Raw genomic sequence first — 27666 nt, 5'->3', positions numbered from 1 at the left:
ACAAAGCAACAGGTGTCTGCTAATCAGAGTGGAGGTGAGGGCGTGCTGGGAACATGAGCTGTGCACTGGTGCAGAATATCCTTGTTTGCTGTTTATAGACTGTTAAATTGTATGAAGGGCTTGCGATGAGAGATTTTGCTGCTTTATGTAACACTGGGTATAACAGAAAAGGAAAATCTGGTAAGTAAACCTGAAACCCCAGGGAGGGTTTGGTTCTTGTTTAACGTGGGCCAGACTTGTCAGCGCTCAGCTCCCACAACTGGGACTAGCTTTGCAACAGCTCTTGGCTTCCGTTGGTGGGCCCCGTCCCTTCTGAGTGCACCCTGCCAGGTCTTGGGCCCTGCGTTTTCACCTTTCTGGGGCAGAATCTTGTGACTCTCACTCTCCGACTGGGCCCAGCCCCCTGTGTAGCAACCGTGACTGCTCAGCAGGTCCAAATGGGTTTGGCTACCTGTGGTTCTTCCCTTTGGGAGCTGTGACCCAAAACAGCCTTCTTAACACAACATAGGGTTTACTCTTAACAGTGGCAGCACAGCATAACATGAGAAAGGGGCTTTTTAAAACAATAGACGTCTGTATGCATCTCTTACCTAAAGGTTTAGGTAGGTTTATTTTACCCCTGGCCTTTAAAGGCTCGGGGGCAGACTGCTCCCCAATGGTCTGACTCAGTTTCCCCATTAATTGCCTGACCTCCTCAAGAGAGTGTCTGTATCTTTAAACCCTTGAGAGGCTTTTCATCCTCTTCCCCCTGCCTCACAGGGGTTGAACTCTCCTGGGCAAAGTTTGTCTGGCAGGCCCTGCAGGGGACCAAGCTATGGTACCAGCGTGAATCTCTTCATTATTTGCCAAGAGCTGTGAATATCAGGCACCATCCCACCTCCTGGAAAACCTGACAGGGAATTAATACAATGCATACAGTAAACAACAAGCACCCAGATCAGATGCAGGATTCATCCCATATCACCAGCTCCAAATCTATCACATTCTCAATAGCCAGTAAAAAGAAAAGGAGTACTTGTGCCACAAGTCCTCCTTTTCTGTTTGCGGATACAGACTAACATGGCTGCTACTCTGAAACCCGTCAATAGCCAGAGTGCATGTATATTTTTCCCCAGTGATCTTGTACTTGCCCAGTACGTAGTTTATGGGCCAAGTGCTCTTGTATTTTGAGCAGACAGCAGAGGAAAGTGAATGCCAATGTCCAAAACCATGGTGGAAATGCTTGAATGTCTTGCTATCTAAGTATTTCTAATATGCTTATCATCATAGCATCTAGGCTGCAATGTGCAAATAAGGCCAGACCAAGCAAAACTAAATACGCAGCAAGCAGAGGGTGCTGGTATGCAAAGGGGATTGTTGCAAAAATCCAGTCGCAAGTCGATGGTCCATTCACTTCTGATCCCTACACTATGTGCTTCTCTAATGCACAGTGCAAACGGGATCAATGGCTGTAGGAAGGCTGTTACGCACGTTAACAAGTGATGTGCTGGGTTCCTTAGAGACATAAAGGCTGCATTATTTTACGCTCTGGGCTTCTTCTGTTGAGGGTGTAGTGCTCTGCCTCTTCCCTGACATCACGTCTGCCCCTTTAGCCTTGAAACCAACCTGCTATGGACTTGGACGCTGTGAGCCAAATCCTGCTTGCGTCAACATCAACGTAAACTGGGAGTTAATGCCACTGGAGTCAGTGGAGTAACGCTGGTGTAAAGGTGATGGAACTGAGAGGAGAATCCAGCCCAGGGGATCTAAACTCTGATTTGTTCTACGTTGTACAAGCTGCTTCTCAAGAATACTTCTGGGGGGTTTTGGCCAATTGCGCATTTTTCTGCAAAAGGTTGTGTTAGGGCTTCGTGACTTTTCAAAATTAATTGCCACTCGTTCAGCACGATGCCCAGCTAAAGTTCAATAGGTTCATTAGCGAGTTTCCCTAAAGGGCTTGGTATGCTTCCGAGACAGATGTGCTGATGGGTAGATAGTCAATTTTCCCAATTATTCCCTTACCTGCTGTTCATCAACACCTCCTCTGACACCGTCTTCATTACTCCTGTGCTTTATTTTTTCTTGCTCAGGAACAACTTTGTCAAAGCCTCTTGCAGCATTTGGCCTCAGAATGGCGGAGGACCAATCCATGCCCTGCTAAGTAAAAGAGCAGGGGAGATTGACCGTGAAGCAGAAATGTCTGGAAATGTTCACTGCAGGAGTTCCTGACGGATTGCTCCAGCAAGGAGCAGAATCCCGACTGGAAGCGGGAATTCTGACTCCCAGACCCGTGATCTAACCTGCAGTCAACACTGTTGCTCATTGGTCATTATTACTTTGGAGGGACAGAGTGGCCCTCCAACCCCACAGGTATCCCAAGATCTGCAGGAAAATCCCATCGCTCTGGGGCAACAAGCGTGGGGTTGGAGAGGGTGACCGGACAGCAAGTGTGAAAAATCGGGACGGGGGGAGTAATAGGAGCCTATATAAGAAAAAGACCCCAAAATCGGGACTGTCCCTATAAAATCGGGACATCTGGTCACCATAGGGTTGGATAATCTATGCAGAGGACCCATCCCTATGTGTTGCTGCTTATCTGCCTCCTCCCTGAGGAGCTACACGGCGTCCTTTCCCCACCCCCCGGCAGTGCCTGATCCCGGGCACGACTCGCCAGCCCCTTTAAGGCCTTGGGTGGAGGGGGGAGGAATCACATGCATCCCCCTCCCTTTCCCCAGTTCCCCCAGCGTGCTCGCGCCCGCCGCCGCTGTGCGTGCTCGCGCCCGCCGTCTGCAGGGCTGGCTGGCTGGCGCGGTCCCGTCCGTGCCCCGCCGCTTGGAAGGAAGATGGTGGCGAGCGCCCGGCTGCAGAAGCTGGCCCGCCGCTACAAGCTGGCGATCGCTACCGCGCTGGCCATCCTGCTCATCCAGGGCCTGGTGGTGTGGAGCTTCAGCAGCCTGGAGGAGGACGACCACGGCGAGGTAAGGGAAGGGCGGGAGGGGGCTCGGCTGGGGCGGGAGGGCAGGGGAAGGGGGCGAAGCCTGGGGGAGCGGGGGCAGGGCAGATATGGGGTGGGAGGGGTGCATTCGGGGCGGGGTGGGGGGCAGTGTTGCTGTGCATCTGGGCGAGGGGTGGGGTGTGACAGGACATTAGGCACTGGGGTGGCTGATGTGGGGGAGATGGTGCTTTGGGATCTGGGGCATCTGCTAGGGGGAAGAGAGCGCTCTAGGGTCTGGGTGGGGGGCTGCAGTACATTAGGATCTAGGACTAGCTGGCATGGGGTGATTGCATCAGGCTGCGGGAGGTTGGGTGTTACAGCGCCGATGGTGTATTAGGGTCTTGGTGGGTTGGACGTTACAGTGCATTAGAGCCTGGGGGTGTCTGAGCTGGAAATGTCTAGTTCCCCCTGTATCCTGATACTTTACAGCACAGTGCATCAGGGTCTGGGAGCGCTGATGTGGGGGGTTGACTGTGCATTAGGATCTGGGGTGACTAATATGGAAACTTGCTGTAGTGCATTAGGTCTTGGGGGCTAGATGGGGTTGCTGCTGTGTATTAGGATCTGAGGGAGTGATATGGGGCAGGAGTGCTCTAGTGATTTAGGATAAGTGGGTGGGACCTGGCTTGGGGTAGGTAGAACTGAGAGTCTGGCGTAGGGGGTTTGTTAGGGTGCAATAGGGTCTGGGGGACATTACAGTAAGTTAAGACTCAGAAGGTCTGATCCAGAGAAATATTACCATATATTATGATATAGAGGATCAGATGTAGTGAGACTGTCAGAAATCAGGGCTCTGATGTAAGAGCAGGGCTGTTAATATACCATTAGTTGGAATCTGACAATTTCCAAGCAAGGGGGGAGTTCACCATGAATCTTGTTCTGCAAGGCTGATATGGGGAGGAATATTAGTATGTATCATGATGGTATCATAATACCTTGCAGTTATATGTTGCCTTTCATCTGAGATGTTCAAAGTGAACTTCCCTCATCCCCTTTTTACATCTGGGGACACTGAGGCAAGGACAGGTGAAGTGGTTTGCCCAAGGTCACGTACTAAGCTGGCGGAGAATAGAAGCCAGTTCTCTGGACCAGACTGTCTCATCCTTCACATGAAGGTTTTGACCTCTGGGTCATTCATTCAGATGGGTCTGTTTGTTACAAGAGTATGGATTGTGTGTCTGCCTGTTGTATCTGGTCAAACCCAGATCAGGTCAGTTGTGACTAAATCCCATTTGTGTCAGACACCTGTGATTGAGTTGATGGTCTCAGTGTAGTTTCTCACAGCCAAGTGTCTGCCTGACAACTGAGCCCCTTGCTGGCCGTCTCATTTGGGAGGCCTAGAACTGTATGGGCCACAGAGACTTAATCAGCCTCTTCGCCGTTTAGATCTAAGGCTGAAGCGTATCTGGGTCAACCTGAGAAAGTGCTTGCACTTGCTGTCTGTTGTTGTGTTCCTGTTCTCCAGCTGAATAGCGGTTGTCTGTCCAGGCCTGTCAATCCGACACCTTTTACAAGTACTAAATTCGCTGTGGGGAGGACCAATATACTATGATTTAGTGGTAAAATCTGGGGTGGGGGAGATTTGAGGGAGGACAGGCTGAAGAACTGTATAGTGCCCCAAGGATGAAGGGCGTGAGCTGGGGATCATGGGTGTATAGCATAGCAGCATTCTGGGGATAGCAGAAATTAGAAAGCTGTGATATCTGGGGGCACTAGGATTCCACCTTTTCTTTAGGGAATGGATTTTGTGCCTTTTCTGGTGCTTGGTGGGGTGGAAGTGGAGGGGAAGTTTTCCAGGAGTTCACAGTTTTTCATGGGACTAGCAAAGACGTGGTCAGCTGTCCTTGGGACTAGCAAAGACATGGGCACTGGGCAGAGATGCAGAAATAGTTGTAGGATCTGCAGTGGTACATGAGAGATGTATGGATCAAAGTATTTTTGGAAGGTAAGCATGGCTTACAGTTGTCACACTTCCAGCAGTCTAACTTGCAGCTGTGTGTGCCCTGTTGTGAGTGATGTTGGTTGATTTGATGGGTGGATGGACAGGAAGTGAGACCCCTTCATGTGCTGCATCTACCATGCATTATTATCTCCATGTGCCAGAAAACCAAGTGGCTTCTGGAGCCTTATGCCCCAGAAAGACTTAATTGAAGCTATGGAATAAAAGTTAGTGAAAGAAAAATCTCCCATGCTACTAAGACATTGGGAGCCTTGCGAGGTGGGGAGCGGGAGAGATTGGGACAGAATTGGGGATTCTTGAGCTGCAGATTTGGCTCTGCCTTTTTGGTCTTTTCTTAACGAGCTAATGCTTGTAAAGCACTCTGAGAACTCCCTAGAGTTAATAATATCCTGTGTCTGTCTGTCTTGTGCCTTTCTCCGGAAAGAAATATTTAGTCTCCATTCCTTCCAGAAGCCTCTTCTCTTGGCTTTTATACTGGGTCAGAATTTACCTGATTCCTGTACATCCCTTCCCAAAATCAGACTGGGAAATTGGCAGGTTTTGCTGATGCCCAGGGTCGTCTTGTCTGGAAACGTGAGGTGTGGTTGGCTCATTGGTCTGGTGCGATGGACATTAGGGGACAGGTGATCTAGTTCAGGGGAAGCAAAAGCCGTCCTGAGCCTTTGCTCAAAACCTGAACCTGTTAGCAGGTTCCAGGGTAGTTCAGTTAACTTTTCTTAAAAAAAGCTTTTCACTTCCACACGCCTCTGCACTTCCTGACCGTGGCTGGCACTGGAGGAGCCAGAATACCAGGGTATTTCTGGCAAAGCTGAAAGCAACAGAAATCTTCCAGGAGATCCTGTGCTCCTAAGATTACCAGCCAATTTTTCAGACCTGAAGGGCTTGGAGAGTATGGGTTCTTCTAGTTGCTTAATCAATTAAAACCTTTTCATTCTCCCAGTCCCTAATGAATGTTCTGTCCCAGTATTGCTGGCCCTGTCCACATCTGCCAGTGGTCGTTTGCTTTGGTCCTTAAAATGCCCTGGAGCATCGGGAGCTGTTTATTGCAGCAGCAAGAATCAGACTGTTTGCAGCCGAAGCCCGAATGTGAAGCAGCGTTCCCTCCCCCCCCCCCCCCGATGAGTCTGAGTTTACCCAGGTTTCAGAGTAACAGCCGTGTTAGTCTGTATTCGCAAAAAGAAAAGGAGTACTTGTGGCACCTTAGAGACTAACCAATTTATTTGAGCGTGAGCTTTCGTGAGCTACAGCTCACTTCATCAGATGAAGTGAGCTGTAGCTCACGAAAGCTCACGCTCAAATAAATTGGTTAGTCTCTAAGGTGCCACAAGTACTCCTTTTCTTTTTGAGTTTACCCACTGTGCCATCTAGCTGCTCTCAAAGCAGCTGCTTATAGCTGTGGTTGTTCTGGCAGGAAGCTTCCCTTGATGTCTGTTTCCTCTCTCCTTCCTTCCCAGCTCTTCTTGCTCTGTTTTTCAGAGAAGGTGTCACACAGATAACTCTAAATACAGGGCATGGGGGAGGTTTCAGCCAGAGACTCAATATGCAAACAAGGTCGCTGGCTTTTACTGAATCTGTCTGTTCAGGGGTCCAGTACGGCCATCTTTACAGCTCGCTTACAGGGGTGCAGGTGTGAGTGGCTGTGTAGGGAAAAGGGAAGGAGAGCAGCCCGGCCAAGACATTCCCATAAAGAGTTTGCCCAGGGAGGGAAATAGCCCTAATCTCAAAGTGACTTACCCAAATGAGCCAACGCTGTGGCTGTTTGCTGTTTTCTGCTGGGGAGAACAAGAGGGCTGCGGCTCTTGTTGCTGATCCCAGGGATGCACTGTCAGCCAAGAGCTATAGCATAAGCACTCAGTGTTCAGTTCCTGTCTATGTCCAAAAGCAACATATAAGGCACAGCCCCCTAGTATGAAGGCCCCACATCACCCAGGGAGCCAGCAGACCCCTTCCCAGAGCTTTGTTACCCCTCTGGCTAGATGGCAGTTGCAGTTACTGTCTTCCTCACTTTTCCAATCAGACCCAGAGTAAGGTTTTGTCATTGTTGCCCACCCTGAAATTGCAGTGCTCACGGAAGGTGCTGGGTTGACAGCTGTGGGCACTGAGGGGCTCTGTGCACACAGCAGGTACTGTACAGTGCTGAGAACAGGAGTGACAGCTTCCTCCAGGCCACCTGGCCTGCATTCCTCAACCCTGGGTAGGAACAACTGTAAACTGAAAAATGACAGGTTTCAGAGTAGCAGCTGTGTCAGTCTGTATCCGCAAAAAGAACAGGAGGACTTGTGGCACCTTAGAGACTAACCAATTTATTGGAGCATAAGCTTTCGTGAGCTACAGCTCACTTCATCCGATGCATTGGGTCATTCCAGATATTGAATCTATTTCCCCATGTTAAGTATCCTCACACCTTCTTGTGAACTGTCTAAATGGGCTATCTTGATTATCGCTCCAAAAGATTTTTTTCTCCTGCTGATAATAGCTCATCTTAATTAATTAGCCTCTTACAGTTTGTATGGCAACTTCCACCTTCTGTGTGTGTGTGTGTGTGTGTGTGAGAGATATATATACATCTTCTTACTATATGTTCCATTCTTTGCATCCGATGAAGTGGGCTGTAGCCCACGAAAACTTATGCTCTAATAAATTCGTTAGTCTCTAAGGTGCCACAAGTACTCCTGTTTTGTTTTGTTTTTTTTTTGTAAACTGAAAAGTTAGCTCGGCCTCCGTAGCACGTGCAGTCCTTGGCTTCTAAGCAGGGCCTAGCCACAAGGGATTGCAGAGATGACTGTCACGATGTGGGTATCTGTCTGCTAGGAACTAGGCCAAGACCACCTCCTTTCACATGGGCCACTGAACAGCCTGGGCTCCATGCAAAGGAGTGGTTTAGAGATGAAAAGCCTTGTACTCTGTTCCCACTCCCTGGGCAGCTCCCTGTCACGTTCCCAACCCACTGAGTATCTAACCCACTCAAGTATGTATCCTTCTATGGGCATCACGCAGCTCTCTGGATTATTATATTTACTTGGGATTCCTCCAAATTGCAATGCAGCTGAAGTATTGCTCTTAAAGTCACAGTCTGCCCTTGGATGCACATACACATTTTCCCTAAAGTTAACTGGGGACTATGTGCATACAGGTCGACGGCAGGGTGGCCCCTTTAGGAGAGTTCAGGCTTGAATGTGTGGAAGGCTTGGGTAAGCCACAGAATATCCTTGTAAATGCGGAGGAGGAAATGTGATTTGGGAAAGGTCCATTATGTCTGATTCATTTATTTAATCTTCCCTCTTGGCTTGATAATCCTCAATCCAAATGGATCTAGGCTTTGACTAAACAAGGTGTTTGTCTCACACCCAGCACAGTGAGATCAGGAAAAAGCTCCGTCTAAAATGTCCTTCTCTGTCAGTGCACTTGTAACAATCGCACAGATCTTCTCCAAAGAGCTTGCTTTTAAAGAGACACAGCGGAGCCCATTTTAGGCATAAGATTGAGGGGTTCAGAGTTGCATACATTAATGGGAATTGCGTTCTCAAATGTCCTTGGTAGCTTTGAAAAATTTCAGCATAGGATTTTAGTTCTGTAGTGGAAAAAAAAACCCTCCCTCCCGCCTTTGTATTTAATTCTTTCCCTGTAGTGGCTGCAACCCAAATGCAACGTCACAGGAGGCTTAAAAATGGACCAGTCCTGTTTTCATTGCCCAAACTGAAGGGAACGCACCAAATAAAATAAAAACGAACAGTTGGCATCAATGGTGAAAAGTAAATTAAATTTGAAAGCGAACATTTCTTTAAACCATAATGATGTTCGTAATCCAGGGGAGGAAATGTGTTTACAAATGGTTTTCTAAGCTGACTGTTTTCCTCTAAATCTCAGAATGCAAAAGACCCTTTCTAGGAATATTTCTGCGTCAGCAGTTCTCATGACATATTTGTGAATGACCTGAAGAAATGCGGAGCAGAATTGAATTGCTCCCCTGCTCTGACCATATGCAAATTGTTCAGCCTCCAGAACCCCCAAGCTATGGAACAGATGAGGAACGTGGGTCTTGTGCAGGTTCTGGAATCTGGGGAGTTATCAGAGCAGGTGTGCCAAGGCTAGTAAATGTCTTTTGTGATGGATCTCCAATCCTCATCCAGTATTAGCTTGCCTCGTGGGGGTACATATTTCAAAGCAGGCAGGCCCAGAAGCAGGAGGGGCAGAAGTCAGTTGTGCTACTGATATCAGGACTTGTGCAGACTGAAGAGCTGTAATTGTCTTATTATATTCCAGTAGTGTCTAGAGGCTTCAGCTGAGATCAGGGCCCTGTTGTGCCAGGTGCTGCACGTACACACAGTAAGAGAGAATCCCAGCCCCAAAGATCTCACAATGCAAATAGGCTAGACAGACAAAGGGGAGCAGAGTGATTATCCCTTTTCCTGTTCCCCCAGGAACAGAGGATGATCAGAAGGGAATGAGACAAGGAAAAATCAATCCTTTGAAATACCAAGTTGAAACAAGATCTTTATTTCCTTAGTCATTTCGCCACTGCAGTATCTTTCTGTCGCTCTGGAGGAGGGGAGTTCCTTGTGGGCAGTTTCCATGCCGCTCTGGATTTTGTAGGTGTCGTGTAGATAGCTTGGCAAGGGATGTGCTAGAAACGAGCCTGAGAGACTGTCCCTTTGTCAGCCTTTCGTCGTACCGGTCTCGCTGGTATCGCGGGTCGTGATCTACTACAGCACCAAGCGCTCTGCTCCTTCACACGCCAGCCTCACAGCATGTAGGTTGATGAGAAAGAAGTCTAGACCCAGAAGGTGGGGGGGTGGGAAATGACCTCCTGGCAGGGTACAGGAATTTTGGAGGGGGGGGGCATAGAAAAGGAGCTCATTCTGGGAACTGTGCCAAAAGTTCTGCCGAAGTTTTAAATACAGTTGAGTGACATGACTGGAGTAATCTCCTCCTTTTCACTTCCTGGGGTGGGGTGGAAGGATCACTTCAGTATGGTACAGTAATTAGGGACTGTTGGGTTCATTAACTGGCCCCTCGAGGAAGGACAGGGGCATTTCTTCTTATTTCTGCTATTGAGAAGGAGAGCTGGGCACGCTCTGTCAGCCGGGGGCCAGACCACAGGCTCCTTCTGGCAGGGATGAATCCGACTGTAACTATGTGGTGGCATTTCATGAGGTCTGTGCTGAAAGCACAGGAGGAGGAGAGGAAGAAATGGGGGGAGCAGTGGACAGATGTCTCAGCAACATCTCTCCTCCCGGCCGTGTCACTGGAGCTCCAGTGTGCATGGTATGAAAAACAGCTCCATCCTGAAGGGCATAATCAGTCGGAAGGTGATACTCAGGGCCCGGGTGTGGGAGACTGAAGGGAGCATGGCTGGGAACAGAGATGGTTCCACGGATGCTGCTGGGAGCTCAAATCTCAGAGTAAACAGAATGATTTTGCTCCTGATGCCTTGAAGGGGAAAAGGAAAATTCAAGCCAGTCTGGGCAAGAAGTTCTGAAATCTGCCCTGCACGCATTCCTCTGCCTTACCCTCATCCCAGCCAGTTCCAGGTGCTTCTCCTTCCCTGCTTGCTGGGTGCCAATGCTTTCTCTGGCCTCCTGGAAGCAGAGCGTCAGCTCTAGAACGTGGAACACCTTTGCTCTTCGCTTGTCGGTCTCCTCCCAGACTCTCCGCTCCCGTGACTCTTGTACAGAGAAAACAGGCTTTTAACTCTCCGAACAGATGGTCCTGCGTGGTGACTAACGAACTGTTATCTCTGCCTGTTCTGGGCTCTCAGTGATGCATGCTTGCTTGGAGTGGGAGATGGGGAAGTTTTAAACCTTCCTCGTGCTCGTCTTGCTGAAAGAGCATTGCCGACAGATGCATGTTAGAACTGACCAGTTGGTCAGCGCCTCTGGTCTTTTACTAGCCGTGTGATCCCTGCGTGGCTGGGGAACAGTCTCGCTCAGAGAGCTGGTTAGTGAAACAAAGCGGTTTGTTGATACGAGTGAGACCTTGGGGCTTTACGTCAGCTGATTTAGGAACTGACGTTTGCATAGCCAGGTCTTGGAAGCTGCTTGGGTTTCCAAGCCCCCATCTTTGTGCCCCCCATCTCCCTTGGGTTGGCCCTTCCCAGCAGACTACGCCAAGTAAGGAAGCTGTTAAAGGACGCTGCTTGCATGAAGTAATTTGTTTGATCTCTCAACCTGGTGATGAACCAATGCGTCAGCTCGGCAATGCTCTTCCTGCATGTCAGCGCACAACATGCCCTGTGTCTGTAGCTGCCCCACTGCATTCTGGGTCTCCTGAAGCATCTGTCCTGTTGCACCTAGCGCTGTGGATGGGAGATGCAGCGTTGGGGTAACTTTCAAATACAAAGCAAAGTCTTGTGGGGTCACACCGGGACTGGCGGAACTGGGACAGCTGCAGCGCTTCAGGCTGCCTGTCCATGCCCTTATCAGCCAGACCTGAGCTCATGACCTTACTCTGAGGTGTAATCAATACTTGCCAAATGCCGAGGCAGCTGCTGTTGTGGGTGGAGTTGAGGCATTGTCCAGGCACTGCAGGCTTCGCGTGTTCCAGCCAAAAGGCTTCAGCAAAGCTCACTGGCCTGTGGTAGCCAAGGAAAGTGTGTCCAGTCGCTCCAGTTGTGACTCCCCTAGCACAGCAGAGCTCGATGGTGGACCCACTGATTCACCCGCTCTCTCTATTTCTCTCTCTCTTGCTGTCACACCGGCAATCCATCATTTCCTTGGCACAGGAAGTATTGCTAACAGACATGTTTCCCCTGTCCGCATCCTGCACTGGCATCCCTTTACCTTGCCCCACACCTGGCCCCCGGCCTTCAAATGTGGTACAGCCTATCGAGACCTGACGGCTCTTACTGTAGGCAGCTGCTTTAGCATTCACCTGGGAATGGCCCTGCTGGATCAGCCGAGTGGACTGTCTACTCTGGTGGCCGGTCTCTGACAGTGGCTAATATTGCAAAGCAGAGAAGCTGCCGTGGTTCTGGCTTCCCAGCCCTCATGTCTTATCCCCTGTTCTTACCATCAAACTTCACTGCCTCCAGGAGCGATTGCCTCCTCTCCCCAAGGCTAAATCATGTCTGCTAATCAGCCAGCGTGGCAGAAATAACTCTGTGTAATTAACATCGCCCTTTACTCATCAGCTTGGCTCCTTGGGAAAGTTTGCTCTGGGGATTTTCAAAGCAGCTGGAGATCCCAGCTTACAAGCTAGCTTCGGTGAGCCAGCGCTCCTAAAGAGAGGAAGTGCGGTTAAAGCACATGGGTTCTAATCCAGCGTGGACAAACTGTGTCACCTTAGACACAGAGATCAAGTAATTGGCCCACTAGCCCATTGGTAAAATAATAACCCTTTGCCAGGGCTTTGTACCTGGAGATCTCCAAGGACACACTGCACGTTAGTATTATCTGAATGTAGACTCAGACTTTAAGGTCAGAAGGGACCGTCATGATCATCTAGTGTGACCTGCACATCACAAGCCAAAGAACCTCACCCATCCACTCCTGTAACAGACTCCTAACCTCTGGCAGAGTTACTAAAGTCCCCAAATCATGATTTAAAGACTTCAAGTTACAGAGAATCCACCATTTACTCCAGTTCAAACCAGCAAGTGACCATGCCCCATGCTGCAGAGAATGGCAGAGACCCAGAGGGGTTTTCGCCAATCTGACCTGGGGGAAGATTTCTATGGTGATCAGCTGGACCCTGAGCACGTAGGTCAAAGCCACCATTCGGACCCTGGGAGAGAATTTTCTATAGTAGCTCAGAGCCCTCCCCATCTAGTGTCCAATCTCCGGCTGCTGGAGCTAGCAGTCACGGATGAGCCATATGCCATTGTAGGCAGGCTTGTGATACCATCCCCTCCACAAAGGTATCAATCTCAGTCTTGAAACAAGGTAGGCTTTTTGCCCCTGCTACTCCTCTGGGCAGGCTGTTCCAGAACTTCTTTTCTGATGATTAGAAACCTTCATCTAATTTCATGTAAGAGATGAGGAAACTGAGGCACCGTAAGAGTTGACTTGCCTGAGGCCCCCCTGGAAGTCGTGGCAGTGTTAGTTAGGAACAAAATCCACGACTGCTGGTTCTGAGTTCTGCACGTCAATTCTGAGACCACAATGTATTTATAGTGTGTCCACCGCAGCAGTTCCTGGATGCCTGCCTTCCCTGGTCCTGTCTCCCTTCTGACGGGATTGTGAGGGATGTTTAATGTCTGTTCAGCACATGGAAAATGCGATTGCTATTTATGTGCAAAGCTGTGGTGGTGAGTGCTCAGAGGGGAAGGGTGGGCCTGGGGTTTTGCACTCGACTGGGACCTGAGAGATCTGGGTTGTGTTCCCGTTTCTGCCACAGGCTCCCTGTGTGATTTGGCTGAGCCTCCATTCCCCGTCTGTACAATGGGGATAATAATACTTCCTTTGGCTAGCTGGATTGTAAGCTCTTAAGGGCAGGGACTGTCTCTCACTGAGGGCAGGTCTACACTACACACTTACTTCGGTATAACTGCATTGCTCAGGGGTGTGAAAAATCCACACCCTGAGCGACATAGTCATACCGACCTTAACCACCCGTATAGGCAGCGCTGTGTTGGCTGGAGAGCTTCTCCCGGGCGACACCGCTGCCGCCTCTCACAGAGTTGGAGTTACTAAGCCGACAGGGGAGCGCTCTCCCGTCAGCTCGGAGCGTCTTCACCAGAAGTGCTGCAGTGGTGCCAATGCACGTTTGTCGTGTGGGCCTGCCCCGAGAGTGTGTACAGCACCTTGCACAACGGGGCCCTCTAGGGGTATGTCTACACAGCACTGTAAACCCAGTTCTATGGGACCTGCCCTTGTTAAGTTGGTGCTTCCAAGCCCACGCTTGAGCATCCACACAGCGTTGTACACCTGGGCTTCCAGTTGCGGGACCCCGGGCCTCACAGCCTTGCTAAAGCATCCACGCTGCACTACGCAGACCTTCCGACTTGGGCATGCAGCTGGAGCTGCGTCCACACTGCAAAATGACAGGGCTTGGACCCAGGTCTCAGCGCCACTCCCCTGGGTGGGTCCTAGGACCAGGTCCTGAGGACTTGCTGACCTGAGTCAAACTGATTTGTATGTGGACGGTAGGGGGGTTCAGGCTCAAACCTGAGTCTGAGTAGACTCAGCATAGACATACCTTCGTGTTCCTATGGCACCTCATAATTATAATAATGAGAACAGGAGACTGGGTGTTGGGGCTCCGGAGTTCTGTTCCCCGTTCTGCCACTGACTTGCTTTGTGACCTCAGGCCAGTCACTTATCCTCTTTGGACTTGGCTGTACTAGAGCTTTATCTCAAGGTCAAGATTGTCTTCCCCCACCCCCACTCCCAACACAAACATCCCTCAGCTGTGTGGGGCTCATGGCAGAAGTCAGAAGCGGTGCCTCAGTTTCCCTGTGTATCAGTGGGACTGGACAGTATTCACCCCCCTTGCAGGGGTGTGAGATAAGCGCATGTCTGCAGCGTATGCTGGGGTGGAAGGCTCTGTAACAGGGTGACCTGCTGCTGACAGTAAGGAGGCTGTTGCAAGAGATATGGTGATGCCCAAGTTAATGTTTTCCCTCTGTTTTGTGTCCGATCAAACTTGGAGAAGGGACGGCAGAAAAAGGCCAGGCTGCCCGAAAACAGTGAAGGCTCCAAAGATTCAGACAGCTCAGCCGGTCGCCGGGGGAGCGCGAGCCGGAAGCATGGGCGGTGGAAGGGCCGCCCGGAAAGTCCTGGAGTGCTGGTGGCCAAGATGGTGAGAGCCGTCACCGCAAAACACAAACCTGGGCGAAGGCTCCCCGCCGCTCGGGACGACTCCGGCAGGAGGAACCGGACAGAGCTGCGTGGGGATGCCCAGCTGGCCGTCTTCCAGCACGGCGACACGGGCAGCGTGGAGGGGGCTCCCCAGCCCACCGAGAACAGCTTCGCCCCCAAGTGTGAGATCACGGGCAAAGACGCCCTCTCGGCGCTAGCGAGAGCCAGCACCAAGCAGTGCCAGCAGGAGATCGCCAACGTGGTGTGCCTGCACCAGGCAGGGAATCTGATGCCCCGCTCTGTGCCCCGGCACTGCCAGCTGTCAGGTGAGTCTCTCCGAGATTGCCAGTGAGCATCAGCAGAGCCCCCAAAGGTGGTAGGTAATCCAATGCCAGTCTAGTCGCCTAAGGGATCTCCCTCCTAAGCGAGGCTACTTTGTCTGGGTGGGTTCACTCACTACAAAGGAAAATCACAAATGCAGCCCACCGTGTTTCTGCCTTGTGCCCATCCACCCCCATTGTTAATGGAGAAGATTGTCCCATGGAGATTACACATCCCAGCAGGCTGTGTTGTACTTACTCAGCATCCTGGCCACGTTGGATGATGGCATTCAGAGTCCTCACAGCCCACCTCCGGTAGTGTAGGTAGTGGAGATGGGGGGTGATTGCAGCCTGCTCTTCTGGCAGATCAGGCGTGTCCCTGGGGACTGTGGCAATCTGAATTTGCAGCCCTAGGTTGGGAAGACGCTAACACCGGGGCTGGGCAGTAAGGGAACGCTGTAGTCTGCAGTAAGAGAACAACTGGCAGAGGGGTCTTGAGCGGTGGCCGCTTCCCTTCCTCTCTCCCGCAGCGAGAGGGTGAGCTGAGCCCAGCTGCTGGCTCAGTGAGCAGCTGCTCTCTGTCCCCGCAGGGAAGGTCAGCCCCGTGATCCAGTGGGACGAGAGCAAGACACAGCAGGCCTCCGCGAGCAAGCCGGTGCGGGTCGCGTACATGCTGGTCGTTCACGGGAGGGCCGTCCGCCAGCTGAAGCGGCTCATCAAGGCTGTGTACCACAAACAGCACTTCTTCTACATCCACGTCGACCAGGTAGGAGACGAGGAGGGGGGTTCGCGGCTGGAGGGGGCGGGTGGAGGCGCTCGGGTGCAGCAGCTGTGCTGGTGGTGGAGGACGTGCCTGAAGTTGGCAGGACGCAATTGTAACGACGCCCTTGCTCGGATGGGCTGCAGGGACTGAACCCTGGACTTTGGGCTCTGAAAGCATCAGCCTCTACTGCTCGAGTTAAGGGTCAGGTCTGCTAGCTAGGGGGCAGAACAGACTTGGCTAAGCCTCTGTACATAGTGTAGCCAGTAAAGGGAAACAAAGAGCCCCACTGTATTAGCAGGGGTCACACAAGGCGCCCCCAGGAGCTCGCATGCTGCAGAGACATCCCCAGGTGAGCCCACGGCAGGGGTGAGTGTGGGTAGCACATGGGTGGCAGGGCAAAGGGGAACATTGGTGCAGGCGGGGTTGGGGAGGACAGGGCACTGGGGTGGGCACAGAAGGCTTTTGTGCTGAGTCGGGAGGGGAGGAAGGAAGGGGTGAGGGGCCTGTGTTGGTAACGTGCTGGCCGCGTCTGCGGGGCACGGTGCCCTGGACCTTAAAGGAGAGGGAGGCCTGGCCACGTTCTCTTGCTCCTGATCACTGTAAAGCAGACTCTTGTGGGCAGAGCCATTGCGGGCCCCTCGCTGGCTGGAGGAACCAGCTCAGCAAAGCAGCAGGGTAGGAACAACTTTGTGGGATGCAAATGAAGATTGGAACGAAGCGTGTGACCTGGGATGGGGGCTGTCAGACTCCTAGCATGGAGCACGTCTAAACAGAGAGAGAGTGCCACGCAGGCCCCTTCTCCGCTCCTAACTCCCCATGGGCCTGTGATAGCTCCCCTGGGAAATGTTCTTTGATCTGCCCTATCACATCTGCCCCGGACCCTGGGATCCATTCCCTTCCCCCTGCCCATGCCAGGGGGCTGGATCCATTCCTCCCGCCATGTTCCCCACCCCCATCTGTGGCAGGGGGCTGGATCCATTCCTCCCCCTGTGTTCCCCCCATCTGTGCCAGAGGGGCTGGGTCCATTTCCCCGTCCCTCCTACCTGTCTTGGGAAGGCAGTGATCTGTTCCCTGCCTCTCTCACAGCTGACCCTCCATGCTCTGCTCTCCTCCCACAGATCTGGCTGCCTGTCCTCACCAAACTCCCCTCGGGTGTCCTGTCAGCTTGGAGGTTTCCACTCCGACAGGAGACATTCCACCCCACTCTCCCCAGCTAGCCTGGGGCAGGCTCCCCTCCCCAAATCCCCCGGCCCTTTGCTCTCCAATGAGCCCTCCCTTGTGGAGAAGGAGCCCACTGAGGGACTCTTCCCCCTCCCCCTTCCCCATCCTGGAGAGGAAATGAGCATTTTCTCGCTCTGGTTTCTCTCCCCAGCCCTGGCAAAGTCCAATCAACATGCAAAACACTGGGCCGGAGGTGAAACACCGACCCCGCCCTCCCATCCCTCATAAACCACAAATGAGCCGAGCGGCTCAGCTCTTAGCACTGAGATGGGAGGCGAGAACTCCTGGTGCTGCAGGGGGGTTATTGCAGCATCCCCGCCTTGCTGCCCTCCCTGCCCAGGGAGCACCGAGGCTTGACTCAACCGTTGTTCCCATCCTTTCTGGGTGACCCCAGCGGGCTGTCAGACCTGTCCTAGCTTCCCAGTTGGTTGTCTGTGCCCTAAGTCCAAGCTCCACCGTGAGACTTCTCCAAGCCCTGGTCCTGCTTCTGATCATGGGGCTGAGGTTTGGAGCTGACCCAAACGTCGCAGCTGATTAGAGCGTGCCCAGGGGAGTAGGAGGCAGGGCTCAGTGGCCCAGCACAGAGACTTGTCATGAAGGCAGATTGGGAGGCCCATGGTACCAGCCATAAGAGACCGAAGTACCAAGCAGGCAAAATTGGTCTAATGGTTAAAGCAGGAGTCAGGACTCCTGAGTTCTATACCTGCCTCTGCTGCTGGTTTGCTGTGAGACCTCGGGCAAGTCGCTTAGTCTCTGTGTGCCTCAGTTTCCCCATCTGTACAATGGGGCAGTAATACCGGCTTTGGTGACATGCTCAGATTCTCAGAAGCACTGAGCAGCTCTGGTGGAAGTCAGCGGGAGCTTTAGACCCCCCAGCACCTCAGCGAATCAGACCCCACGTAACTAGGCAGTACAGTGCAGAGTCCCAGCGTTGCTGGTTTCCCGTTGCTGGGTGCCAGTGCTCTAGAAAGCCCAGTTCCTGAGCTGCAGCCTCTGCCCTTGCAGCGCTCCAACTACCTGCACCGCGAGGCCCTGGAGCTGGCCCAGCACTACCCCAACATCCGGGTCACGCCCTGGCGCATGGTCACCATCTGGGGCGGCGCCAGCTTGCTGAAGATGTACCTGCGCAGCATGAAGGACCTTCTGGAGATCACGGACTGGCCCTGGGACTACTTCATCAACCTGAGCGCCACTGACTACCCAACCAGGTCAGCAGGGGGAAGGGAAGGTTCCTGGGGTGGGGGGAAGAGAGCCAGGAGGGAAGGAGCTGGAATCTCTGTACCCGGCCTGGTCTCCCCCCCCGGTAGACACTGGAGATCCCCACTGCCGCATGGGAGGGGGAAAAGAGGAGAGAGCTAAGGGGCAACAAGGGGTGGAAATGGAACCATGTGCCCGAGAAGGGTTTTGGGGAGCCCTGTCTGCACTGACCCCGTCAGCTGGTGAATGAGAAGCCATGTGGGGTGTGGGAGGCCCATTGGCAACAGTGGGCAGTGTGCGGCTGGGGGATGGGGCAGTGCAGCTTTGCTCCAGCCCCAGGCCTGATCCCATCTCTGCAGGAGAGCAGAGTGTCCGGCTGGGAATCATAGAATATCAGGGTTGGAAGGGACCTCAGGAGGTCATCTAGTCCAACCCCCTGCTCAAAGCAGGACCGATCCCCGAGGGTAATACCTTTGCTGGGAGTCTCTAGTGTGAATCACTCTGTCCTTTGCCCTGTGACTGCTACAAGGGGGAAATGCATCTGGTGGCTCTGCAAATCGCAGCCTCTCCGTGTAAGCATTTAGCCCTGGCAGCTGCGGCTCCCGCTCCAGCACCGCTAACGTGCTCTCGTTCGTATCGCTGCTCCCTGCAGGACCAACGAGGAGCTGGTGACGTTCCTGTCCAAATACCGAGATAAGAACTTCCTGAAGTCTCACGGCCGAGACAACGCCAGGTAACCCGTGTGTGGGGGCAGAGCGGCGCTTGGCACTGGGGTCGGGATAGAGATCGGCAGGGGGATGAATAATGAGAAGAAGCGGGCACTAGGCCAATTATACCAAGCAGCTGAAAGAACAAGGCCTACCTCCATACGTCCCTGTAACAGCAGTACAAACAATGAGCCAGGTCAGCCACCGTGTAAATCGGCGTTGGCTGTAATGGAGCTCCCCTGAGTCACGCCAGCCGAGGATCTGCCCTCGGCCTTGTCGCCACACACTGGGAAATGCCCCCGCTCCTGATAGCGAGGTGACCTCTCAGCAGTCGGGAACGTGTGTTCCTCTAGAGACCACGCGCTGTTGACCCCGCCCTGTCCCTACGCAGGTTCATTAAGAAGCAGGGCCTGGACCGCCTCTTCCACGAGTGCGACTCCCACATGTGGCGGCTGGGCGAGCGGCAGATCCCGGAGGGCATCGTGGTGGACGGTGGCTCGGACTGGTTCGCGCTGACACGGAGTTTTGTGGAGTACGTGGTCTACACGGAGGACCAGCTGGTGTCCCAGCTGCGGCAGTTCTACACCTACACGCTTCTGCCAGCCGAGGTGGGTGGGCGGGGAGGTTCCCCGGGGCGGGGGGCTCAGAGCTGGCTTCACAGGAGTCTCTCCCGTTTTGAATCATGTTCCTCCTTTTGGGGACGTTATCCTGCCTTGGGGCCCGATCCTGTTCTCATTGATGTCGAAGCTCCCAGCGGCTTTGATGACAGCAGGATAAAGCCCTTGAACTGTTTCCCATTCACGTCCTGTCATTGGAAGATCCTTTGAGTGTGGACGAGACTCTGTGGGTGGGTGGGTGAGAGAGAGACTGACTGGAAGAGGGACGTGGAACAGGGTGTGTGGTGGGCATGGGGGCGTGGAAGTTTCGGAGACCTTGCCAAGCACAGCTGGAAATCCCCTGCATTTCCCCCATTGCTAAGCTCACCCCTGGCGTGCTGGGCCCTGGCGGAAGTGACATAGGCCCCAAGCCCTCTGGCTCTTACTGGTGGCAGGCTTGCAGGCTCCACAGCCGACCCATCTCGGTTACCTGTGTTAGGTGCCTCCAGCCCCTGCTCAGCGGCTCTCACGGTGCTGAGGATCTTGATGCCTTTTCGCACAGAAGCTTGAATGCGGAGCCACCGCGGCCAGACCAGTTACCGCGTAGCTGCCGTCAGAAGGTTCCACGTTTCTCTCTCCTAACGATGTCTCAGAAGCAATGAGCTGCCCCCAGAGCCACAGCTGCTTTGTGTTTTGGTTTCCCTGCCTCCCCACACCACACACACAGCCTGGGCCCCAGCTCTGCCTTTCCCTGTTCCACCAGCCCCAGGAATAAAGGCCCTGCAAGGGAAGCTCCTGCACAGAGGTTGCTGGGGATAATCCTTGAGGTTTACTGGACTGGAGCTTTGCTGGCTCCTCAGGGCGAACGGGAGCCAAGGCTCGTGTGTGTCCGTGACGCACCGTACAGGGTCTGATGCCTCAGGTCCTGCACCTGTGGAGCCATCGAGACCTTTGCAAAGGGGGTGTGAAGTGCTGCCCTTCTGCCTTGGTAGCACTTCCCTCCTGCTTTGCACGGGTACCCATGGCTGCACAGCGTGTGGGGCAGGGGAGTCGGACCCACAGCAAGCAGACGTGCTGAATAAGAAAGTGCCTTTGTTTTTTCCACTCCCTTTTTTTAAACTCTATCCACCTTCCATCAGTTGCAAAGACCCCTGGATACGAGCCGCTGGAGGGCGTGATGGTCTGTTTCGGGGGAGTGTGTTGGGAATCTGTATGGAGTGAGTGTGGAACAGCCCGCCCCCTAGATCCGTTATGGGAGGGGGACAGCTGGGAATCCCAGGGGTTTGAAGACAGGAAACGTTAGGGGCTTTTGTCCCATTTAAACCCACAGAGTTCTGTTTGTTTAAACAGCTGATGCCTGAAGTCTCCTCCGGCTGGGATGAGGCACAAGGGGTGGGCTGGAGATGTGTGTTTGGGAAGGGGGGGATGGGACTAGCAGTGATCTCCATCATCTGGGCTTGCTGCATCTCTGGTGGGTTTTGCCCTTTTCTCTGTCTGTGCAGTCCTTTTTCCACACCATCCTGGAGAACAGCCATGCCTGCGAGACTCTTGTCGACAACAACCTCCGGGTGACAAACTGGAACCGCAAGCTGGGCTGTAAGTGCCAATATAAACACATAGTCGACTGGTGTGGGTGCTCCCCAAATGACTTCAAACCCCAGGACTTCCTGCGGCTACAGGTGAAAATGACACGCTCCCTCCCCTCTCCTTTCTCTCCCCTAACACCCTCCCCTTTCTTTAGTCCTGCAAGCGGTTCCCTTCCCAGTCCTAGATCTCCTGCCCCCCCCCTTCACTCCCTCCCACACTCTCCTCCAAACAGATTTCATGCTTGGGCAGCAGCTCATCTTACCTTCCCCCACAGGCTTTGGTTAAGCAAAAATATCATTTAAAACCTTAATTGTTCTTAGGAGAAATGTTATTCAATGTGGTGCTGATCTGTCTCCTTTGCAAACGTGAGGCTGACCAGGGCAAGTCAGAGATCTTGTGAAGAAATGCACGCAGTCCTCCCAAATGCAGTTAATCTCTGCTAACCATGCACTAAGATCCTGGCTCTGTGCTATTGAAGGTCCTGATCCAGCCATCTGAACCATGCAGGCAGAATTTTGTACCCAGGCAGAGCCCCATTAGGGCTCTGTGAGGAGTTCACCTGTGGACTCCTAAGTTGCAGGGCTAAGTGATTGGAAATAAGGCCTGTTAGTAACAGGTTTCTCCAGGAGATACCGTCAAATTGCAAATATTTCTGGAAAACAAACTGATCTGCCTTACGAGCGGCGTTTTCATTGATGAAAATTCTTCCCACCGTAATCAATCTAATTCATGATTTAGGCCGTTGGCTCTTTGCTTTCTCTTGGCTTGCGCAGTAGAAATAGACTGGCTGCATTTCCTGCTGGTTGTCAGCCTTGAGTCCATTTCTCTGTCACTCTAGCCATTGCCAATGCTGTCGGGAACACCTGTCTCTTTTCAGCAACTCTCCAGACCCACATTCTTTGCCAGGAAGTTTGAGTCGACGGTGAATCAGGAAGTTCTGGAGATCTTGGACTCTCACCTCTACGGTAACTACCCACCCAACACGCCAGCCCTCAAGGCCTATTGGGAGAACATCTATGATCGTGTGGACAGGCTGAGCGGGCTCAGTGATCTCATCCTGACTGTGTACACATCCTTCTCCAGGCTAGGGCTGCAGAAAATGACCTCATCCCAGACGCAGAAGGCAGAGAGAAACTGCAGGTAGGAGACCCTGAGATCCTGGATCTGGGCTCTGAGCGGTAGGGCCGCCTTTCAGCACTGTGGGATTGTGAACGTGTCAATGGTCCCTTCTCTCTAGATTTGAGCCCCATGGCTTCCCATCCAGCGTGCACCTGTATTTCTACGACGACCGTTTCCAGGGTTACTTGGTGATGCAGGAGGTGCAGAACTCTGGGACGGGGCAGGTGGAGTCTCTGGAGATGTGGATGATGCCGCGAGGGGCTCTGAAGCTGGCAGGTCACGGAGGACAAACTAACCGGCTACAGAACCTGGAGGTAGGACACCTACGCACTCCCCTCTCCAGCCTTGGTCATCCCTCTCCCTTCCATTGCCACAAAACCCTCCAGCTCCCCCATTCTCCCTCGCACAAACTTCGCCTACCTTGGATTTATCTTAATGTTTAAACCAAGATTGGGTGTTTTTTCTAAAAGTTCTGCCCTAGGGATTGTTCAGGGGCGTTCCCTGGCCTGTGTTATACTGGAGGTCAGACTAGATGATGACAGTGGACCCTTCTGGCCTTGGAATGTGTAACTGTTAACAACAAGTGGGGCAGGGGATCAGCTGGAGATGGCCTCTTTATAAAGTCGTAAGCCCTGGCCCAGCCGTTCGGTCTCTGATCTGGGAGCATCTCGCTGGACGGGAACGAAGGCGAAAGACTCCAGTGTGGAAATACTGAGCCAGGGAGTGGGAAACGGCTGCTTCGGCAAGAGTGGGGTCTGAAGCCCCCTCGGGAAGGGGCTAGGGCTATCGCTGCACAGCTTTGTGAGTTTGTAGCTGATTGGCAGCTTTGTTGCAGTGTCTAATGCAACTGTATGTCTCTGGCTCCTCTAAGGGAGGCAGGGAGCGTGGATGGGACAGCACGGTGCAGGGATAGGTGTGGGTTTCCTGTTGGGGTCTCTACCTGAGCAGAAGGGAGGGCACAGGAGGCTGGGATGTGGCACCCGAAACCCGTTGGCAGTGCTGTCCCACAGTCATGCTCTCCAGCAAGGGAAATGCCCTGAGGTGGGGTGGCTGAGGCAACACACCCTATTTACTGAGGGGCTGGGCTGGCAGCCACAACTGCTGTGAGCTTGGCTGCTTTCTCTGAGTGTTTGAGCTCCTTCCGGCATCTGAGGCCCAGCCCAGGCCAGCGGGGGAGAGACTGTGTTGCCTTCTCCTGCCGGTCTGGTGGAACACGTTCTCTGGAGTGTGATGTAAGAACAGAGGTGACTGATGCTTCCTCACGCGCTGGCTGACTGTGGCCTGGTGCCACCCCATCCTGACTTCGCTCTCCCTTTCTCCCCTTGCAGGTGGGCACAGAGTGGGATCCCAAGGAGAGGATCTTCCGGAATTTCGGGGGCCTGATTGGGCCTTTCGACGAGCCAGTGGCCATGCAGAGATGGTCCCGGGGGCCCAACCTCACCGCCACCGTGGTTTGGATCGACCCCACCTACGTCATCGCCACGTCCTACGACATCACCGTGGATGCGGAAGCAGAGTTCACACAGTACAAGCCCCCTCTCAACCGGCCCCTGCGCCCCGGTGTCTGGACCATCCGCCTCCTTCAGTTTTGGGAGCCCCTCGGAGAGAACCAGTTCCTGGTGGTGCCACAGACCTTCAACCACAAACAGCCTATCGGGAAAGGTAAGGGGAGGGGCTGCCTCCTGCCGGACACATCCTACGCCTAGTCAGTCCAGCCCAGCCCAGGCTTCCTCAGGCTCCGTCTACAGCAGGGAGGGAGGCTCAGTCTCCGTGGCCTGTGGGACCCTTGTCCTCTGCTGAGACCAGCAACAAAGAGGGTCAGTTGTACCTGGTGGCTTTTTCCTTGACCACTGAAAACCACCAAACCTGTTCCATATGGGCCACCAAGCAGCCGTTGGTGGGCTGATCTGTGTCGGGATCTTAGGGGTTGGTCTACACAGCAAGCTACGGTGTGAATCTACAGTGTGGCAGCTTGCCGTGCACAAATGTCCCATGTGGATGCTGCTCCAGTGCAGTGAAAGCCCCGGAGGGCGGGTTGGGGTGCTGTGGGGTTCTTCAGACCTGTCACGGCACTGCCCCCCTGGGACATTACTGCGCAGCAAGCTGGCACATGGTAGATTCACACCCTGGCTTGCCGCGCAGTACCTCACCCTGTAGATGTGATCTGAGCCCACGACCTTGTGACAGAGCCTTCGCCACCTGTCACTGGGGAAATCTCGAGCCCTACTCTCGGCTGCTGCAAATGGGAGAGACTCCCCTGACATCAGTAGAGCTGCATCCATTTAGGCCAGGTTTGGCCCTGAGAATCCACATTGGCGTGAGCTAGCTTTAGACCTGCAGCTAAGGCTGCCCGGGAAATTGTCCATCCCAACCGAAAATGTCGTTTCTGTGAAAAGTTCTTACCTGGGAAATTTTGGGTTTTGGGGGGGGGGGGGGGCAAACCTCCCCCCCACTTTCCCCAGTCTGACCAGCTCTCCACGCAGCCACGGCCCAGCCAGTTGTTGAGGAAATGACCAACAAGCACCATGTAACGGCCAACTGCAAATGCGAGCCAGAGAACTCTGCCATGTGACCTGTGGCTTCCTCTCACTGTTAATGTGGAGCATTGGCCCATGGAGACCACAGGTCCCAGCATGCCATGCTCCATCTTGTTCTGAGCATCCTGGCCTAACCTGTTTCCCTATTTCTCGCATCCCCCTGTGATCCATCTGTGTGTCCGGCAGGGGTGGTCTCTGCTCCAATTGGGTGTGGCATGTTAAGGAACGGGCTGGTGAGCGCCTCTCCACTGTGTTCAAAGGGCATGGTGGGAGGTTTGGGGACTGTGTCTGCCTGTCTCTCAGTCACCTCTCCCTCTGTGTTTTGCCCAGATGACAGCAGCTGGTTACATGGAGGTCCCCCCCGCAATGAGTATATGGAACAAAGCTTCCAGGGGCTGGGTGGGATTTTGAACCTGCCGCGCTCGGATGAGGTGGAGAAGGAGGCCCTGCAGAATGCGCAGCTGACGGGCAAGGCCCTGGAGGACTGGACGGACAGCAGCATCGGCAGCTTCTGGTCGGTGGCGGATCTCTGCGTGAGCAGCCCCTCCAGCTGCTCCTCCTTGGACTTGTGCAGCAAAACCTCCTGGAGTTCGCTTTCCCCAGACCCCAAATCAGAACTGGGGGCCATCAAACCTGATGGGCGACTGAGGTAGCAGGGGCAACCTGGGGCAGATAAAACGGAACAAAGGAGCGGAAGCGCACATGCCCCCAGGGGGGATTCTCTTGACTGTCATCCCGTCAGATGGCACCTTATTCACTCGGGGAAGAAAGAGAGGAACCTTCAGGCTGCGGAAAAACTTTCCCGTTTCATTTTGGGGGGAGGTGCTGGAACAGGAGTCCCACCCACTTCTCCCAGGAATGGGCACTGAGTGGCCGGAGAGAGCATGCGGAAGCGCCCATCGTCCGGGCACATGGAGGGTGCTGGCCTATGGGAGGAGCAGCGTATTTATTGAATCCGTGCAGGTGTGACTCGGGTGTTTGGGGGGAACCCAGCTGATCTGCCAGCTCTGGGTTACCCTCGGCACGCCCCCTGCCCTGCCCCTCCCCGTCCGTGGCTGAATTTCTGCAGGATCAGGACTCCTGCTGCTGATCTTCCACATTCCTGAGCAATTGCTGGCAGAGGACTCTGGGGACAAGGGTCTGTGGGGAGCACCAGAGGCAGGGGCTGTCCTGCCCGTGTCCTTAGACGAGCTGCTGCTGGCTTGATGCCTGCATCTCATCCCCCTCCACCCTATCCCCTTAGTTTGTATTTTTATAAATATATAGATAAATATATATGAAGCAAAGTGCAATAGAGACAAAGGCCCTCGTTGGCCAGGGAATCTGTGACTCATCTCCCCTTCGCTGTAATGTACTTTGTTCTTTTGGTGGCTTGGGGGGGGATTATTTCCTTGTGGTGGCTGCTGGGAATCAAACCTTGCCGTCCCTGGGTGAAGTCGGTTCCCCTCCCGCTCACCACAGGGCACTTCGTCAGTCGGGTTTTCTGTAGCAGCCGAGTGCCAAGGCTCCCTGGAGCGGGGCTGCCAACTGTGCCAAACGTTCGCACCTGCAGGTGTTTCTCGTGCGATGGCTGGAGCTTGGGAAGGGGGAAGCGAAGCCCCTGGGCTCACCCAAGTCATTCCTCTAGTGGCTGGAGTCTGAGAAGTCCCCAGTGACTCCACTGGCTTAGAGAGAGGCCCAGCAGAGGCTGCTTGGGTGGATGAATTAAGCCTCCCACCCCCATAAAGTGTCTGCCCTGCCCCAGACAGGTGTTCAGTGCTGTATCCAGTTAGCCCACTCGCTGGGTTCGGTGTGAATTTCCTTCCCCTGAGTTGGCAGAAACCCACAGCCTCTCCCCATACCTGCCGTGGCTTCCACCACGAAAAGCCGTGGGTTAGGCCAGCTTTGCCCAACCCCCTCCCTCCCGTTCGAGCCTGACTAAAGCAGAGTGCTATTTCCCCTTCTTCCATAGGGACTAGAGACTTCAGAGGCTGCCCAGACACTATGGGGATGGGGGGCCTTATAAGCTACCTATGTGACAACATCCTCCAAGGCCTGGGGCTCGTAGGATCCTCCTCTCATCTCCTCACAACGTTCACACCACTTTCAAGGCCCCCTTGCATATGCAACGTCACAACCTGAACCCATTTTGTTTGGTTCCTAACTCTGGGCTGATCTTAGCGGGTGGGCCCCAAAAGCTCAGACCCCCACTTGAATTCGCCCAGTTGAATGGTGGTGATGGGAGCTGGAGTAAGATGAATTCTCTGCCCTAGGGGTGAGCCTCTGTGTGCCATATTGTACTGCAGAGGGAATGCACGGACCGACTGAGTCAGGGTAAAGGAGCTGGACGCTGTTCAGTGGGAATGAGCCTGTGTTTCAAAGTTCTGACCCAGATACGAACTTACCCAGCGTTCAGGAACGTTCTGCTGGGGGTTGTCAATGTGGCCCATTCTAGAGCAAGGGCTCACTGGTATTTCTCCAAAACCTGGGGCATTTCTGGATCAGAGGAGCTAATCTAGGTTCATCTCTGGTTTTAACTTGATCATCTCCCCATCTCTAGTTTAAGTAGGGTGAAGGTGCTGACGGGAACATATTGTAAGATAAGTTCCTTCTCTGGCCAAATGGGCCTCTCAAGACTCACAGCGGTCAGAGACCTCCATACCCCTCTGGCAGATGATCCCAGTGAGGACTGAGACGATGCTTGTGCCTATGCCCCCCCCCCCCCCCCCCCGCCTCCATCCCCTCTCTTTTCGCTGGGTACGTGGGGCAATAGCACTGGGGCTGGAAAGGGACTCGGCCTGGAAAGTGTTATACAAGTAAACCTGGTATTTGGAAATAAGTGGGAGAAACTATGCAGGGCTTGGACCATGTTCCAAAGAGGTAACACCGAAAGCTTTGTGTCAGAAGCATTATGTAAAGTTGTCTTAAATATGCAACACCACCACAAATATAGCTGTATCTCTATGGTA

General features: G+C 53.4%; 1 protein-coding gene across 2 annotated transcripts; it reads left to right on the top strand.

Annotated features, from left to right (window-relative positions):
• Positions 1–45: 45 nt before the first annotated feature.
• On the top strand, positions 46–27666 carry XYLT2 (xylosyltransferase 2). Of its 2 annotated transcripts, XM_037914185.2 has the most exons (12): positions 46–180; positions 2724–2957; positions 14523–14997; positions 15582–15757; positions 17981–18183; positions 18825–18905; positions 19271–19487; positions 20978–21154; positions 21940–22202; positions 22300–22495; positions 23510–23843; positions 25049–27666. In XM_037914185.2, exons 2-12 carry the CDS (start codon positions 2823–2825, stop codon positions 25369–25371), a joined length of 2580 nt encoding a protein of 859 aa, XP_037770113.1. In that variant the 5' UTR covers positions 46–180; positions 2724–2822; the 3' UTR covers positions 25372–27666. The 2 variants fall into 2 exon arrangements, with proteins under 2 accessions (XP_037770113.1, XP_037770114.1); XM_037914186.2 differs by lacking the exon at positions 46–180 and having other exon boundaries at positions 2725–2957; positions 14526–14997.

The sequence above is a fragment of the Chelonia mydas genome, chromosome 14, assembly GCF_015237465.2.
Source record: "Chelonia mydas isolate rCheMyd1 chromosome 14, rCheMyd1.pri.v2, whole genome shotgun sequence".
Lineage (NCBI taxonomy): Eukaryota > Metazoa > Chordata > Testudines > Cheloniidae > Chelonia > Chelonia mydas.
Note: the sequence above shows the minus strand (reverse complement) of the source record. Positions and strands in the feature narration are given on the sequence as shown.